Source organism: Acipenser ruthenus, chromosome 7, assembly GCF_902713425.1.
Source record: "Acipenser ruthenus chromosome 7, fAciRut3.2 maternal haplotype, whole genome shotgun sequence".
Taxonomy (NCBI): domain Eukaryota; kingdom Metazoa; phylum Chordata; class Actinopteri; order Acipenseriformes; family Acipenseridae; genus Acipenser; species Acipenser ruthenus.
Window position 1 is genome coordinate 57,753,666 of NC_081195.1, and position 15,939 is coordinate 57,769,604.

The 15,939-nt window shown below is 35.4% G+C and overlaps 1 protein-coding gene across 2 annotated transcripts; it reads left to right on the forward strand.

Annotated features, from left to right (window-relative positions):
- Positions 1–45: 45 nt before the first annotated feature.
- LOC117415898 (cerebral dopamine neurotrophic factor-like) lies at positions 46–7,341 on the forward strand. Of its 2 annotated transcripts, XM_034026815.3 has the most exons (4): positions 46–231; positions 4,265–4,392; positions 4,734–4,875; positions 5,212–7,341. In XM_034026815.3, the coding sequence occupies exons 1-4, from the start codon at positions 156–158 to the stop codon at positions 5,397–5,399; spliced, it is 534 nt and encodes a 177-aa protein (XP_033882706.1). In that variant the 5' UTR covers positions 46–155; the 3' UTR covers positions 5,400–7,341. The 2 variants fall into 2 exon arrangements, with proteins under 2 accessions (XP_033882706.1, XP_058883355.1); XM_059027372.1 differs by lacking the exon at positions 4,265–4,392 and having other exon boundaries at positions 146–231.
- Positions 7,342–15,939: the final 8,598 nt, after the last annotated feature.

Consider the following 15,939-nt stretch of genomic DNA (forward strand, 5'->3'; position numbering starts at 1 on the left):
GCCAATAGGATAATTATATCGGCAAACCAATACGATTCCCGACTTTTAGAATTCAGTCTCAGCTACAGCATTTCATAGTCAAATGGTGTAGGTGCTGAGCTGTGTTTTGTCGTTAAGGTTAAAAAAATAATAAAATAAATAATAACAATAATAAAATGCAGTTAACATTGATTACAGCTGGTGTGTTTTGGTGTACTGTCGTTGAAATAGCTAATGCGGGAGAATGTGAAGGTGAGAACACTTGCATTGCTGTGTGTGTTTCTTGCTGTCGTGTGTATAAATAGTACATGCTTGCCTGTGTGCTTCTCCGAAGTTTCCACATGAACTTTGAAGCATGTGCATGTTGCTTATGTAACAACATTTATTGTGTGAGTTTGATTTTTAAATATTCTATAGTAAGAAAATTAAACAAATACAAGATTATTACTTAAAACTACTTTAGTAGTATTACGTTAGAATATATAGATATATATATACACTACCGGTCAAAAGTTTTAGAACACCCCCATTTTTCCAGTTTTTATTGAAATTTAAGCAGTTCAAGTCCAGTGAATAACCTGAAATGGTACAAAGGTAAGCGGTAAACTGCCAGAGGTTAAAAAAAAAAGTTTAGGTTACCAAAAACTGAAAAATAATGTACATTTCAGAGTTATACAAAAAGGCCTTTTTCAGGGAACAAGTAATGGGTAAACAACTTACAGCTGTTCTGCAGCAATGGAAGTAAATTAAGCCTTGAAAGTTGATGCTAACAATTCCTACAGGTGTCCCAACTTTTGTTGATTACTTACAAACCCTCTGTCTGTATAAAAGCAGTGTTGGAACAGACTGTGTTACTACACCCTCTTAAGCATTATTTGGACAGTATTGTACTGCAGGAAGTAGTATACTGCTCTCATAATGGCGAGAAAAACGCAATTAACAAAGGAAGACAGTCAGACCATTATAACCCTTAAAAGTGTAGGTCTTTCCTTTAGAGAAATTGCAAAGAAAGCCAAGGTGTCAGTGAGTACAGTTTCCTACACCATCAAAAGGCACTTGGAAACTGGAGGAAACTCTGACAGGAAGAGGTCTGGCAGACCCAAAGCCACAACAGAATCAGAAGACAAGTTTCTGAGAGTCAACAGCTTGCGTGATAGGCGGCTCACAGGACAACAGCTTCAAGCACAGCTTAACACTGGTCGAAGTAAGCAAGTCTCAGTTTCAACTGTGAAGAGAAGACTTCGAGCTGCAGGTTTGAGAGGTCGAGTGGCAGTAAGAAAGCCATTGCTAAGATGGCAAAATAAGAAAAAGGCTTGCCTGGGCCATGAAGCACCGCCAGTGGACTACTGAAGACTGGAAGAAGGTCTTATGGACCGATGAATCAAAATTTGAAATCTTCGGTTCATCACGCAGGGTTTTTGTACGCCGTCGAGTAGGCGAAAGGATGGTTCCTCGGTTTGTGACACCAACTGTCAAACATGAAGGAGGAAGTGTGATGGTCTGGGGCTCTTTTGCTGGATCCAGAGTCGGCGACCTGCACAGAGTGAGTGGCACCCTGAACCAAAACTGCTACCACAGCATTTTGCAGCACCATGCAATACCCTCTGGTGTACGCCTAGTTGGTCAGGGGTTCATCCTACAGCAAGATAATGACCCAAAACATACCTCCAGGCTATGTCAGAACTACCTTAGAAGAAAAGAACAAGACGGTAGGCTTCAAATCATGGAATGGCCAGCACAGTCTCCAGACTTAAACCCCATCGAGCTGGTTTGGGATGAACTGGACAGAAGGGTGAAAGCAAAGCAACCTACAAGTGCAACACATTTGTGGGAAGTTCTGCAACAGTGTTGGGAAGAACTTTCGGAACAATATTTGATTTCCATTGTAGAAAGAATGCCACGAGTGTGTTCGGCTATTATATCTGCAAAAGGTGGCTACTTTGATGAGTCAAAAATTTAGATTAAATTTTGTTAAACAAAACGATTCCATGATTTCATTTTTATCTCCAATTGTTTATTTGTTCTATGCTTTAATTTCAGAGTACTTTGAGACATTAAACTGAGTAAATTTCAATAAAAACTGGAAAAATTGAGGTGTTCTAAAACTTTTGACCGGTAGTATATATATATATATATATATATATATATATATATATATATATATATATATACAGACAACACACGCTAGATTTACATGGCATTTGCTCTAGACCAAAATACATTTGCACCATTTTTCTTTCTAAAAGCTTCAAAGCTGGAACACTTGATTATCATTACTGTTTCATGTCCAAATGAAAGACTTCTACAGTGTATTGCTAATTTAAATACTGTACTCCTAACTACAGTAAGCCACAGTCAATAAACTCACAACTAACACTACCTAATGTAAATGTAATGTAAACCGTGGAGAGTTGACGATTATCAAAATAGACCCAGCTCCTGGTGGGGAAAAGGGCTGTAGGATATGAGCCCCTGTATAAAGTATAGACAATCAACCCCTGACAGGGAAGCACCCTTATACAGTACAATCTGGCCTTCAAGATGTATCTCCATATGCCTTTTTGAAAATAAACTCTCAGGACCTAGTGCTTTACAATAATTAAGAGATTGTGTTGGCAAATGCCAGTCGGAATTGTTTGTCAGGTAATGTTCAATAGGTAAAAAATTAGGATTAAAACAAAAATAATATATATTCTCCAGTTTGAGTGGAGTTATCTTTCATAGATCACATTTTAGTCTTGTTTTCAATATTTAGTTATACATATTAATTTTACATGTTGAAAAATAAGGTTCAACATCTTCTTGACGTGGACTGTTGGTGGCACCATAGTACAATTAATACAAATCCTGAACCAATAAAAATGTGAAAAAAAGCATTGATAATAAAAGCTTGCTGAAAATGGTCAGATTCATTCAGGTTTCACCGGAAACATTTCATTTGAATTACAGTTTAAACCTGCTTTCTATTGTAAATTGCACTACAAATTAACATTTTCTTTATTTTGGGGTTTGCCATTAACTGCTACAGCAAGTGCTTATTTTCTAACGGTGGCCCTACTTGGAAACTGACCCTGTGCTTTGCTGTGTATTAATCAGTAGAAAGTAAGTGTGAAAGTTACTAATAATCTATCAACATATTCTATATAATTTATTAATATTAATGTCAATATATTTTGTGATTTTTTGATAACTTTCAGTTATGTACATTTGTGAAGTGGCTATTACCACATTTGCACCATAGAGGACATTTTTTTTTGTTTTAGGTATGAAACTCCTTCTATTCCCATGTAGGCACGGCTTTTCTCTGCCTGATATGGAGAAAGTGACTAAATTCTAACTTAAATGAGGTTAGACGTAAAATGTTATGACCCCTTTAGTTCCTGTATACTCTAATCCAGAGAGTAACCTTTTTAGATGAACCACTGGGCCTCGAGTATTTCTCTCTCCCCCACTTGGATACTTCACTAAAGTGAATTGTCTGTCCAAGATCTTGATCACTAGTACCGAATGAAGAACTGTAAGTAAAAATGTTCAAAGACAATCCACTGTAGCCCGACTGGGAGGAGGATGTGACAGCCATACAGTACAAAAAGAAATAACTTTTTAGATTAATGCTGGTGTTCTCAAGTAGGTAGCTAGCATGCTTGGTTAAGACCAGCTGGGTGTTCTTTCAGCAAATAGACTGCGGTACCTCGCATTCATATAATATGTCTGTCTGGGGTTTAATTTAACTCACAGTGCTTACTAAAACAAGTAGATATGTGATGTGTCATACAATTTTTCACGTTGAGCACCACATTTGTTCCAAACTAAACTTCTTAATGTAGAGTTACTGTATACAGTAGAACTATGCAAGAAATCAAGGTCTGTTCAACGGATCTAAAAGGTGGGGGATCTGTATACTACCAACATTTCAAATATTACAATAGGACTCTCCTTGTTGATTTACATATTTTCCGACAGAAATACACTGGAGAGTTGACTGTACAGTTAGATATCAGATTTTAGAACCTTTATACACCAATGACCCTTTATTAGTAACCTTAACAATGCTATTTATACCCACTTCAGTTTAAATCATTAAAAAGACCCCAGAGTGAAACGCTCACATACAGTACGATGGAATTGTACCCTGTTGTACATAGCATTTCCTGCTAAGTATATAATGGATTTTCAAATTAATTAACATCATAAAGTTGAAACATATAGCTTAGCATCCAATGCCATCCAATCCTTAACTTTTATTTATTTATTTATTTATTTATTTATTTTTTGTTATTTTTAGTATGCATTGGATTTTTGGGAAGGTTTTACCAAACATTGAAAGCCAAGCCTGCAGCTTTCACACCAGCCATTGTAGAAAAGGAGCTGATTTTAGCATGCAGGGATACCAAAGGAAAAGAAAACAGACTGGTAAGCAAACCTTTTCAAAAAAGTGCATTTAACTTTGATTCTGGTAAGATTTCTAGCTCTCTCTTCCTAATAGTCTTGGCTGCTCTTTGTCTGTGGAGGCCCACCCTGGTTCTTTACTGACTTACAAGAAGAGCAAATTAGTAGTTATAATCAGTTCTTAGCTGACGATGGCTTGAGGAAATGAGTTGAAACGTCATTGAAGTTATTTCCTTTGAAGACAGTTGTAGAGACATGGACAATCCTCAGTGAAGCAAAAAGAAAAACATCTTTCAAATAGTATTTGAGTTAATGAAAGGAAAATAATCCAATAATGCTACAAGGCATATCATTATTTTTTTCAGTGTTATTATTTGGGAGCAACAAGTGATGCTGCTACAAAGATGACCAGTGAAGTGACCCGTCCAATGAGCTCCCATGTGCCTGTACAAAAAATCTGTGAAAAACTACAAAAGAAAGACAGTCAGATATGTGAACTGAGATATGGTATGTTTATACTTAAAGAATAACACCACAACAAACATATTCAAGTAGATAATATCTTCAAATAGACTGCCTTCGTTAGTATAATTACAGTGAAGAAGTGTTACACTGATTTTTTTTCTCCACTTGAGTTTTACCACACTGATATTTTCTAGTTTTTAAACTGGAGTTTTTAAAGGTATGGATAAGAAAAGCCATTTATAGCAATAATTGCCACGTTCTGTTTGACATCAAAACAGATCACAGCCTGTGAAGAAATTGTATATTATTGGAGGGGAAAATGCTTATCTTCCTTTCACTGTTCTCTAGTTACAATTTGCCTCTCTTTGTTTCAATTAGAAAAGCAGCCACTGGATTTCAGCTCAGCTGGCTTGTCTAAACTGAAGGTAGCGGAGCTGAAGAGCATTTTGGATTCCTGGGAAGAGATGTGCAAAGCATGCATTGAGAAAAAAGACTTTGTAAATCTGATCCAAGAGCTCGCTCCGAAGTATACCAGCAGGAGACACAGCTTCCAGTCAGACCTGTGAGAAGCACTGTGCACTTTACAACCGAGTCTGTCGAAACATGAAAGACTTTCATATTTTATTTAAACACAGTGAACTCCAGCTGGGTGAGACTGTGGTCTTTCTTAATGTAATGTGTCAACTGAGGTTGACAGTGTTTACTATATTTTGAAAATGATCACATTTTGTCAGTCATGAATGTCTTATTTTAGTTACAGTGGTAATTCACACAGCTCAGGTATGTCATGTTTCATTTAACTATTAAACTCTATCATGAGTAAATACAATTAAAAAAATTCAGGGGTAAGAGATGTACAGTATAGCAAATGTACAACATTTAAGGTAATAGTATTAAGATCCACCATTGTGAGCTCCTCCTGTCTTATTCTATGTAATTTTCTATCTGTACATACTTAAGTATTGTCTGACAAGCTGCAGTTTATTCAGGTGTTTGTATCTTGACACCAAGGCTAAAACACCTTCTGTAAACTATGTAATACATTTCTGCTTTGTGTATTGCTATATGTGTTATCATATTTGTGATATTCAATAAGTACATGCAGACATTTTTAACAATTGGTATTTTAATGAAAACACTGAATTACTATATACGACATATTGCATGTACCTTTCTCCCAAGTAACTACATTTTTTAATGCCGGTGTATCATTATAACAAACTACAGTACAACACTAGAGGGAGCTATAAACAGCTTTAACATACATTGCTTTTATAAAATAAAGGTGGAAAAGTCTCTAAAAAGTGATATATTACACCAATAAGAATAGTGATTTTCTTAAGCTTTCTATGAAAAAGTAATTATACTGCACTAAAGATTTGAATTTGAATGAATCTACCTAACAAGCAGCCAGTATTGCAAGGTTCTGTAATGCCAGGGAAAAACATGCAAGTTGAAACCTGACCATTGTCTCTGTAACTGATATGGACCTATTTCATTTTCAAGCTTGGCATGGGTGTGAAATAATGTAAACTGACCTTCCATATTGTGCCTTTTACCAGCCTATCTGATTTAGAATTCAGATAATACAGCAGGATGGATTACCCTTCATATTAAATAGGTAATATGGAGTCAGACCCTGTGTGTGTCTTTTCACTTAGCAATACTGCTAATTCAGTTTATGTTTGACAAATCAGGAAAAGTCAGAACATATTTGAATAATCTGCTAAAAAAGATGTAGAAGCCCACCAGTCTGCCGTACTAAAAGATAAAGTATATACAAAAATGTTGCTCTGTACATGTGATTAGATTCACAATAGTTTAAACATAATTTTGTGTTGTATGACGTACTGTAATCATCTTTTTTGTAATTTTTTGTAAAGAAAAAAGCATATACATATATGGCTTGTGACTCAGAACAACATGTTAGATTGATTTGAAAATGTGTATATGCCTTCATAATGGTGGTGGTGGTGGTGGAATGACACTGTTATAACAAAGCGTTCCCCCAAGACACAAAACACTTAAAATAGATCTACAATTAAAATAATTTGCGATTGCTGCGATTTGCTATTTTAGGCAAACACCCTTCCACTTTAAAATGTTCCTTGTCATATGACATGCAAATACAACATCACAGTACACCGAACAGTGCAAAGTCTGCCTGATAAGGCTGAATAACCTTAACAAAACTTAACAATACTGGCTTGTTTTTTTATTAATCTTTTCGTGCATGTTTTTTTTGATAAATCGGAAGTTCACTGAACATTTTGTTGTATTAACCTGTTGTGTCCATGGATAGACACTTGGATTATATTGATAGTTTCTTATCTAGCTGATGTAAACATAGGAACTAGTATAATAAACACTGAGATAAATAGTAGTAAAAAAATAAATAAAAAAAACTTGGATGAGTTTACTTTAGCAACCCCAGAATATAATAGAATATTTGATCTTGTGTTACCTGACTGCTAAACCCTTGAAGATAATAAACAAGCTTGTAAATGATTACAGTTGTATTCCTTTAATGCTCTACCCATTCAAAACAATTGAACATGTTATCAGGCATACGATTTGATATGAGCTATATACACAGAGAAAAGCTGAGGATTTGTTAACTTTGATTAGAAGGTTTGGCAACTACAGTACAGTCCTCAGAGTTGGGCAACTTAAACCTTCTTGTCAAATGTCCTTTTGAATATTTATTATGACTGTTGCCAGGCAGAAGCCCTGCTGCTGTAAATAGTGTGTGTGTGGGAATGTAAGGCTGGCAGAGATGGGGTTAAATCTGGCCCTGCCAGCAATCACAGGATGTATAAATTAATGGATGGTTAATTAATGGAAAGTTACATTTTTGCTTCACTATATGTACATTATAGAGAGGGAGTTATTTTATTTAGTATTTTAGTCAGATGTGTGTTATGTGTCCCGCGGCACCCCTCACCCCCTCCCCCGTTTATAACACTTATATTGTGTGTGCCCCGAGACCCTATAGTGAGGGAACACTGTACATCCTATCTGAAGGGTTCACATTCTATAGTGACAGACCCTACCTCTGACTAACTGCTAAATTAGCTTATTGTGTAATTCTTACACAAGACTGGTTCACTATTAATATTATGAACTTAACAGTTACAAAACAGATATTTTGTAACCAAAGCCATTCAGAAACAACTGATTTACTGTATAGGAATCTGATAACACTCTTCCCAATTCACAATGCATCATTGCCCTGCAAACAAGTCCCAGGTTGATGGATTCTTATGGGATTAGTTTAGGCATTTAAATTACTCAGTAACCATTTTTTTTCTCTGGGGATGAGTGCTAATAACTGTTTTGAACCTGGAATATTAATTACAGAGTATGCTATGGAAAAAAAGGCAATACAGTTACAGGGCTCCTCAAAATACTCCATGCCTTATCAGCTTATGAATTCACTCAGTAAGAGGCATTATGAACAGTTACAAAATGATGATGACACTGTGCCTTTCGTCCTCACTTCAAACAAAGGCCTTTAATCAGATAAAGTATTAAATATGGATGATTAGCCAGACCTGAAAGAAAATGTTAGAATTTGTGAATGGCCGGCAAATGTTTTTTTTCTTTATTTTGGGGTATGAATATTTAAATATGAGTAACTTTTGGAAGATTATACTTTGGGAATGATGTCACTGATACGCCCAAGTGCTTTCTAATGGGCCGAAAGATCAGGCTACAGTTTGGGCCTATCCTTTACACTGAGTCAGGTAACCTGAAGCTTAGGGGCCTGCAAACCTAGCCCCAGACAACCTCTAAACAATACACTTGAGCCCCTGCAGGGGAAGACCTTCTACTGAAACTCTAGACCCTGCTGAGGGAGGCCTGTATTAAAACTGCCAGCATCTGTGGGTCTGTGTGAATAGATAACAACTACCTGAAAGTGCTTTAGATGTGAGCTACGGTATACCTAGTGCAAGGTCTGCTGTATGCCACAATGGGACCCACAGGACAGACAGGCAAGTTATAAATATGTATATGGGATGAAGACGAATATTAGGCATTTATATAGGTTTGTAGAAGCTTCTTCACCAGTATAGAGAAACAAAACCTTGCTCAACATTTGAAAACAACTGCATACAAAACACTGGCTACTGGCTGGAGTACAATGAAAAGTGTCAGAAATTAGTAAATGGTTCCAGAGTCAAGAACGTTAAAGAACTTTTCAATTTGAAGTATATGGTTTCATTTCAAGTAAGTACACCTACAGTAGAACAAATATTTTTTACTTTTTTTGACAGATTTTTCTTGGAATCCTATTAAAATGCACTATTTTCCTTGTGCTGCCTTCCAGCATTGCTTTGGTAGTGCAGGAGACACAGCCCCTGATACCACCTCATCAGCATCTTCAGAAGTATCAAAGCCAGATGCTAATTCACCAGGGACTTGGGCTGTAACTGTTCAACCTGGATCAAAGAAGGAAGGCACAGGGAACTATAGTACACAGCATGCCAGAATCCCAAATGGCAGTAAATCAGTTTCCAATGGCAATGGCATTACAAAACATAGTAATGGCGATCATGTCTCAAAAGCTGCTTCCAGTCGTCATAGTTCATCCAAATACTCCAGCCACGATTTTCAACATGAAAGCTCAGAAAGGGCTAAGAGCTGCGCTTACATACCCAGGCCATCTATCATTAAAAGATCAGAGGTAGGTGGAGATGATTGCTTACTGTTGAAAATATTGGGTGCTTATTTTGAGTCCAGATCATTATTGATTACAGGCAATGATGTTCTACTATTGACCCCAAGATGGTTTCTATTGAAGAGTATTTTCTATACAATGTATGTCTGGTAATAATTGAGAGTCATACAGAATTTGGCATTAACTTTAAGAAGAATCATGGAGAAGACTGGATGCATTTCAATACATTTCTAATATGTGGATGTTTATTGGATGAGAAAGGGATTTAGCAGTGTGTTTAAATCATGTTTGGTCTCTTTAGAGACTGTCCTTGACAAATTCTGATTTTATTCCTGTTCACATATTTATGGAAAAGTTGTATCAATAGCACCAGTAGTCATCTGATGCTGCCATTAATTTTGACCCTTTGCATCCAACCACATAGATACTGCTACTGACCTAGCCCAGTAGAGTATATTGCAGACCAAAGAAGAACACCAGGACTAACTCTTTAAAGGCTTACATAAATTAGAAACAGAGAACTTCCAGATTTTCCATATGGAATAATATGGAACAAAAATGGGACAAGCGCAGTTGTGAAATATAGCAACAAAACAGAGTACAGACAGAACAATGCCTTCCTAAGAACCCAGCTTTATAGTGACAAAACCCAGAATGCATTTATCACTTATACTGATTAACCAATACAAACACTTAAACAATAAGGGCCCCTACAAGCCAGGAAACAGGATAAAGACTTTGACTCTGTAAAAAAAAAAGTGTTTACATTATCTATAAGTGGTTTGTGTTTTACCATGTCCACCCATGTCCACCCATGTCTGTTTTTCAGCTAAACTGCTCTAGTGTGTACAAAATCATTAGTTCAACACAAAAAATACATAAAGTAATGCTTTTCTTGTTTAGGTTGCTTGTTGAGATTCACATTTAATATGCTTATGAAAAAAAAGAACAGTATTATACATTAATTTGAAAATTATTATGCACTGATTTAAAACATTATATTTTATAATACCACCAGCTTGCTTTTCTTGGAACAGTAATAAGACAAAAAGATGAGGGTATTGCATGATCAAACATCTACCTATCTACCTATTTCAGTCTTCTTCAATGTCTGTGGCCTAAAACGAGGTCCACCTTTCTATGTAGGAATGGGAGATCAGTTACTGCATAGTGAAAAATGTATTAACCACTGCCTGTTCAAAATTAAAATAATTATAATGCATTATAATTAAAGTCTACGGGCTGTTACAATTATTCAGAATAGGTTAGTATATTGAACAAATAATAATGTGTACATACTTTAGAATTCTGATATATTGAATTATACTCGAATATACCGTAATGAGAGGAACCTTCACCTTATTGTGTCTTAAAGGAGACTTGTCTTCAAAATATAAATTGCCAGTTTTATTTTCTGTATCGGCGTTATACAAGTGATTGAATATTCAAAGCTACAGTGCTGTAGGAATGTCACACTTTGTGGTTTTGAAATGAGGATTTGAAAGCAGTAGCTCTTAGAAGTTAATCAGCAAATAGCCCTGTGTCATTTCTAACTGGTTTACTACTTATAGCGGTGTACTAATTAAAAGTTGCATCTAGTTTGTTTAGGTGTTAATGTCAGGGATTTATTAGTATTGTCTGCTATGTCCCTACACTTTCTGTAATAGCTGGTGCTTTATATTGAACTGCATAAATACAGTGCGCTGGTAACTGCATTTCTCTTTATAGAACATCATTCCGTTGAACATATTGACAAAACACTATGTTCATGGTTCACAAACACAACATAAATATTGTGGTAATCGCAGATAAGTAAATGAAATTGTGCTGCCTGCCATTACATTTTAAATCAAATATCTTCTATTTTAGTTACAGCACAGACTTGACATTTTAGTCTAATTAAATGTCTGATGCTCAAGAGTTAAAGTGGGCAATAAACCTTGTGCTGATCAATAGAACAAAGAACACTTAAATGTCAGCAGCTTTGTTGGTTTTATTTTTCTTCAAAATAAATGTAATATGTGCCATAGAAGACAAAAATGTCCGCTCTGAAATGTAACCCACATCTACAGCATGAGAAATGAACCACTTACCATGTTTATAACCAAGAAATATCCCTGAAACATCACATTTGACTTCAGAGAATGACATATTATACATGCCAATGAGCGGTTAACCAGATGCAGCTGAGATATTCATTAGGTTATATCTGTTTTTAAAAAATTGTAAGCATGCCTCTATCAAACACCCAACTGAGAAATCCACAAGAGCCAGTTTCCTTGTTAATTATCCAGAACCAGGAGGATTGCATGTTATAATGAGCCAATAGGTTTGAGAATCCCAATCTACATGTAGAGTGTTTTAGTAAATACATGATGAGGACTAATAAAACATGGCAGTAAAATCCATTCTGAGACATGCTGTAAACCAATTTTCTTCATTCCACATTGCACACATTGTACATAAAATTGTACACAAAGGGTTACTTGACCTCCTTAAGAAAGCATTGCCTTCACTGAATTCAGTAGCAAAGCACGGTAGACTGTAGGCAGGTTGTCTGAGCTTGATAAAGCTCCTTACATGGAGAATTTAAAATGCACTCCCATCGTGTTGTCAATCGCTTCTAGCTAATTAAGAGGCAGGAGCATTATGAGAGCAATCTAATGAGATCTTAGACTCAAAAAGATGGACTGCATGATGCATCCCATCAGACAGAGGGAATCATGTTGAGTGTGTGGATAAGGTTTGTTGTCTGAACTGAGAAAATCCTACTTTATTTACCAGCATTACGTCACCCAATCCAAGTTCTTGTCTTAACATCAAATGCTCTAAATTCTGTTTTCCAAAGGCTTGTCTCTTTCTCTTTTTAAAGTTAATCACATTTAAGATTGCATGCTTTAACATGCTATATGGTGCTATAGGGTGATTATCTTATCAATTAATAATTGTTAACAGTAACTGAATAAGGTGCCCTTGTAACAGACCAACTGTAGATACCAGCAGCGCTCCAGGTATGGCTTTGTGTCATTAATTTTCTCTCCATATGACACTGCACTAATGCAAATAAAGAAACAATAATATTGTATTCATTACAGATGGCCTTGCTATAGTAATATAAAGCATCCTGACTCTCTCCAAACACAACATATTGTATTTATTATATAAATTCACCTTCCAGAAAATTCGGTTGACAGGTAAATTTGTAGATTAGGTTGAGGGGGACTAAGATGGCGCAGAGAAATCTTTAAGAAATCTCTTATTGACCAGTCACAATCATGCATTGGAAGTGAGTAATTCAACTGTACGTTATTTTATTTTTTATGAAAACCCAAACTTATTGATCACATGATTCTGGCAATTCCCAGGCAGGCTACACATTATTCCTTAAATAAGAGGAATCCACAAAATAAACCCCTAGTAATACTGCATTAAATTTAAATTATTACCTGTACATATTGTTATATAATAGATCAATAACATAACAAAATTCACTTCATGGTTAAACTGAATAAAATATATTGGGTGCTTATGACTCATATGAAATGACAGCATTAGCTTTGGAATTTGGAGTCAGGAGTATAAAATCATTTTGAAGGATAGAAGGGTTAAAAGGACAAAGTGGAACACTAAGGACATTTTGCTGAATTTTTTATAATAAGAGTTTAAAGCCAATAGTGTTTGTCAGAATGAATTTAGCCTGGAGCTTGACGTGTGTTTGAGAGAGGCAGAAATAGACACATTGAGAGAGGACATTGATTTTCATTATCTGTGTTTCCTATGAGTCATAAAAACCACAATTTAATTCTGATCTACCAATGCATTTCATGCTTCTTCTTGGAAATGGCAAAAATATACTAAAGTGTCTACTTTACGTGGAAATTGTATAGGGTGTAGCCGCTTTATAAGGAAGTGGGTGTCCCACACCCTCATTACTAAAATTCACTCTCCCTCCCCTGGGCACTATTCTTGACGATAACGTTTTACTCACTACCTACGTTCAGCATCTGAGATACTGGGCATATAATTCCATGTGTCTCCACACTCTCCAGCTGTTGCCAATCACTTAAAATAATATCATTTATATGCATGTCCGAAACATGTATCAGCATGCTGTGTAAAACAACTTTTAACAGTCATAAAGGGGGTATGTGGTGATTCTCCCTTAGGAGTCCTCTGCCTGTTTAAATATTTATAGAATCATCCCAAATGCAAACCTCCATAAACAATGAAATAGTATCCTGTGTTTTTTCAGACTTGACATGATGTCTCTTTGCACTCTGAATCCATTTGTATCACTTATATTACAAAGTGCATACTTACAGTACTTTCATAAATCTCTACAATGTATTTTTTTCTGTTATACCACATATATTATTAACATAATGTGCTCTGTATTCATTTTATCCAAGTCTGCGGAACGGTACTTGAACTGTACATGAATTTTTAACCTTGTTATTTATTTATTTATTATTATTATTTTAAATGTTTAAAGTAAAACATGTTATCAACTATGTTCTTAGAAACTGGAACTGCTAGTGGTTTCAAAGAAAAAAATAAGCGATTATCTCTGCATCATTGCTTCCTTTGGGTGTCCCAAGCATGCTGATCAGACACAACTTTCAAGAGGCAACACATATTTACTTTATATACTGATACTGTTAAATTACATGCAAGTCTTTAAGTCATTATGTGAATGTTGTTGCCAGAAAAGCAAATTTCATCAAACATTTTAAAATAAACTTACAAAAGAACCATGAAATCATGTTCTATGCTTTCACAATTACTAATTACTATTAACAAGTAGTAAGGGTAACACTAATGAGCACACAAATGATTAAAAAATATAATGAAGTGTACTTTCACAAGTTTGTGGTACAATATTAATTACATTTACGTATGTATTTATTTTAAATCTGACAGAATTATTTGTCTCTATTAGATTCCAGTTCTTGATACTTGAGATCTTAGGTTTCCAAGACCACCCCAGTATGTCTATGGAAGCCAGTTACTGCTACTTCTACACTGAGAAATGAACACATTTAAAAAATGACAAAGTGAGGAAATGGGCCAGGCAGCTAAGGTGAAATTGTCCCTATGATGTATACAGAAGTGCAAGCTAGCAATGACTACACAGGTTTTGGCTGTGTTTAAATACACAAATTTTTATATACCTCATAACCATGCCACTTTGCACAAAAATGCAAGCAGCTGCAGCTGTCATTTCAGAATCCAATAATGCAATTACAGGTAGTTCAGTTGGCCTCCGGCTGACAGCAGATAAAACGCAATATTTCAGAATGTTTCCAAACACGTGGTGGTGTAACAGGAAAACCACATTCTTGCTGCTTAACAGTTCAGTTTCTGCTTCTTTAAAGACACTTCTTCAAAATCACCACCCACACTGTGTAAAAAAGATTATTGTAAGGCAAGGTATTAATAAATGTAAGACTTTATATATGATTATGGCTTCTTACATATACTTTTTTTTTCATCAGTAATGCACACTATTATGTGTACATTCTTAAATGTATATGGCATACCAGTACTGTATACAGAAAAAATCTCCCAGTAAATTATTGCTTAAAATTACAGTATAGTTTTAGCAGTTTTGACAGCCTGTTTAGCACAGTAGTGTTGAACACATTTTACCTTGTGGATTTTCAAAATATTTTCTGTAATGTAAACAAATCTGCTTCATTGCTTTTATCCAGTTAAAGGCTGACTGAAACAGTAAGATTACTTTCACTTTTACAACTTCACTGAACTGGCAAAGAGGAAGCCTATCGAATTCTAACACCAAAGCTGTTAAAACCTCATCTTGCACTTTGTGAATGATTCAAATCAGCTGGCTGATGATGGTAAATACAGATACACTTTTGAGGGAAAATATTAAAGTCATTTTCTTCAGAAGTTGCCCTTTTCAAATCACTCTGCCTTCCCTGGGAAGTATATGAGTAAAAATGCAGATTAGTGAGTAAAAAAAAAAAAAAAAATCTATAAATGTCCAACAGTACATGATTTTCCCCTTTATATCTCAGTGTATTGGAAAAACAGTCTCAAAATTTAAGAAAAAAAAGGTTTTATAAACATGTAAATCCCCTTTGCTGGTTAAAAATAACAATCGTGACTAAGAATGAACAGTGACACAATTTTGCTGATGCTGTCAAAGCTTTATAGTAGAAGTCCAGAGTAGGATTTTAAAATGAATTACTTGCAAAGGAACCAATGCAATCTGCTCCCTAATGGAACACAAGCTGCTGAATTTTAACTGTAGCCCAAAAACAATTATCAAAACAGTTATCTTTTCTTGAAATTACATGACCTGAATCACTAACATTCATGAAATGATAATACAATACAGTCTTGGTAATGATGCTGATTCAGGAGTCAAAAACATTTAACTTTCAAGCTAATGATGTGACTTT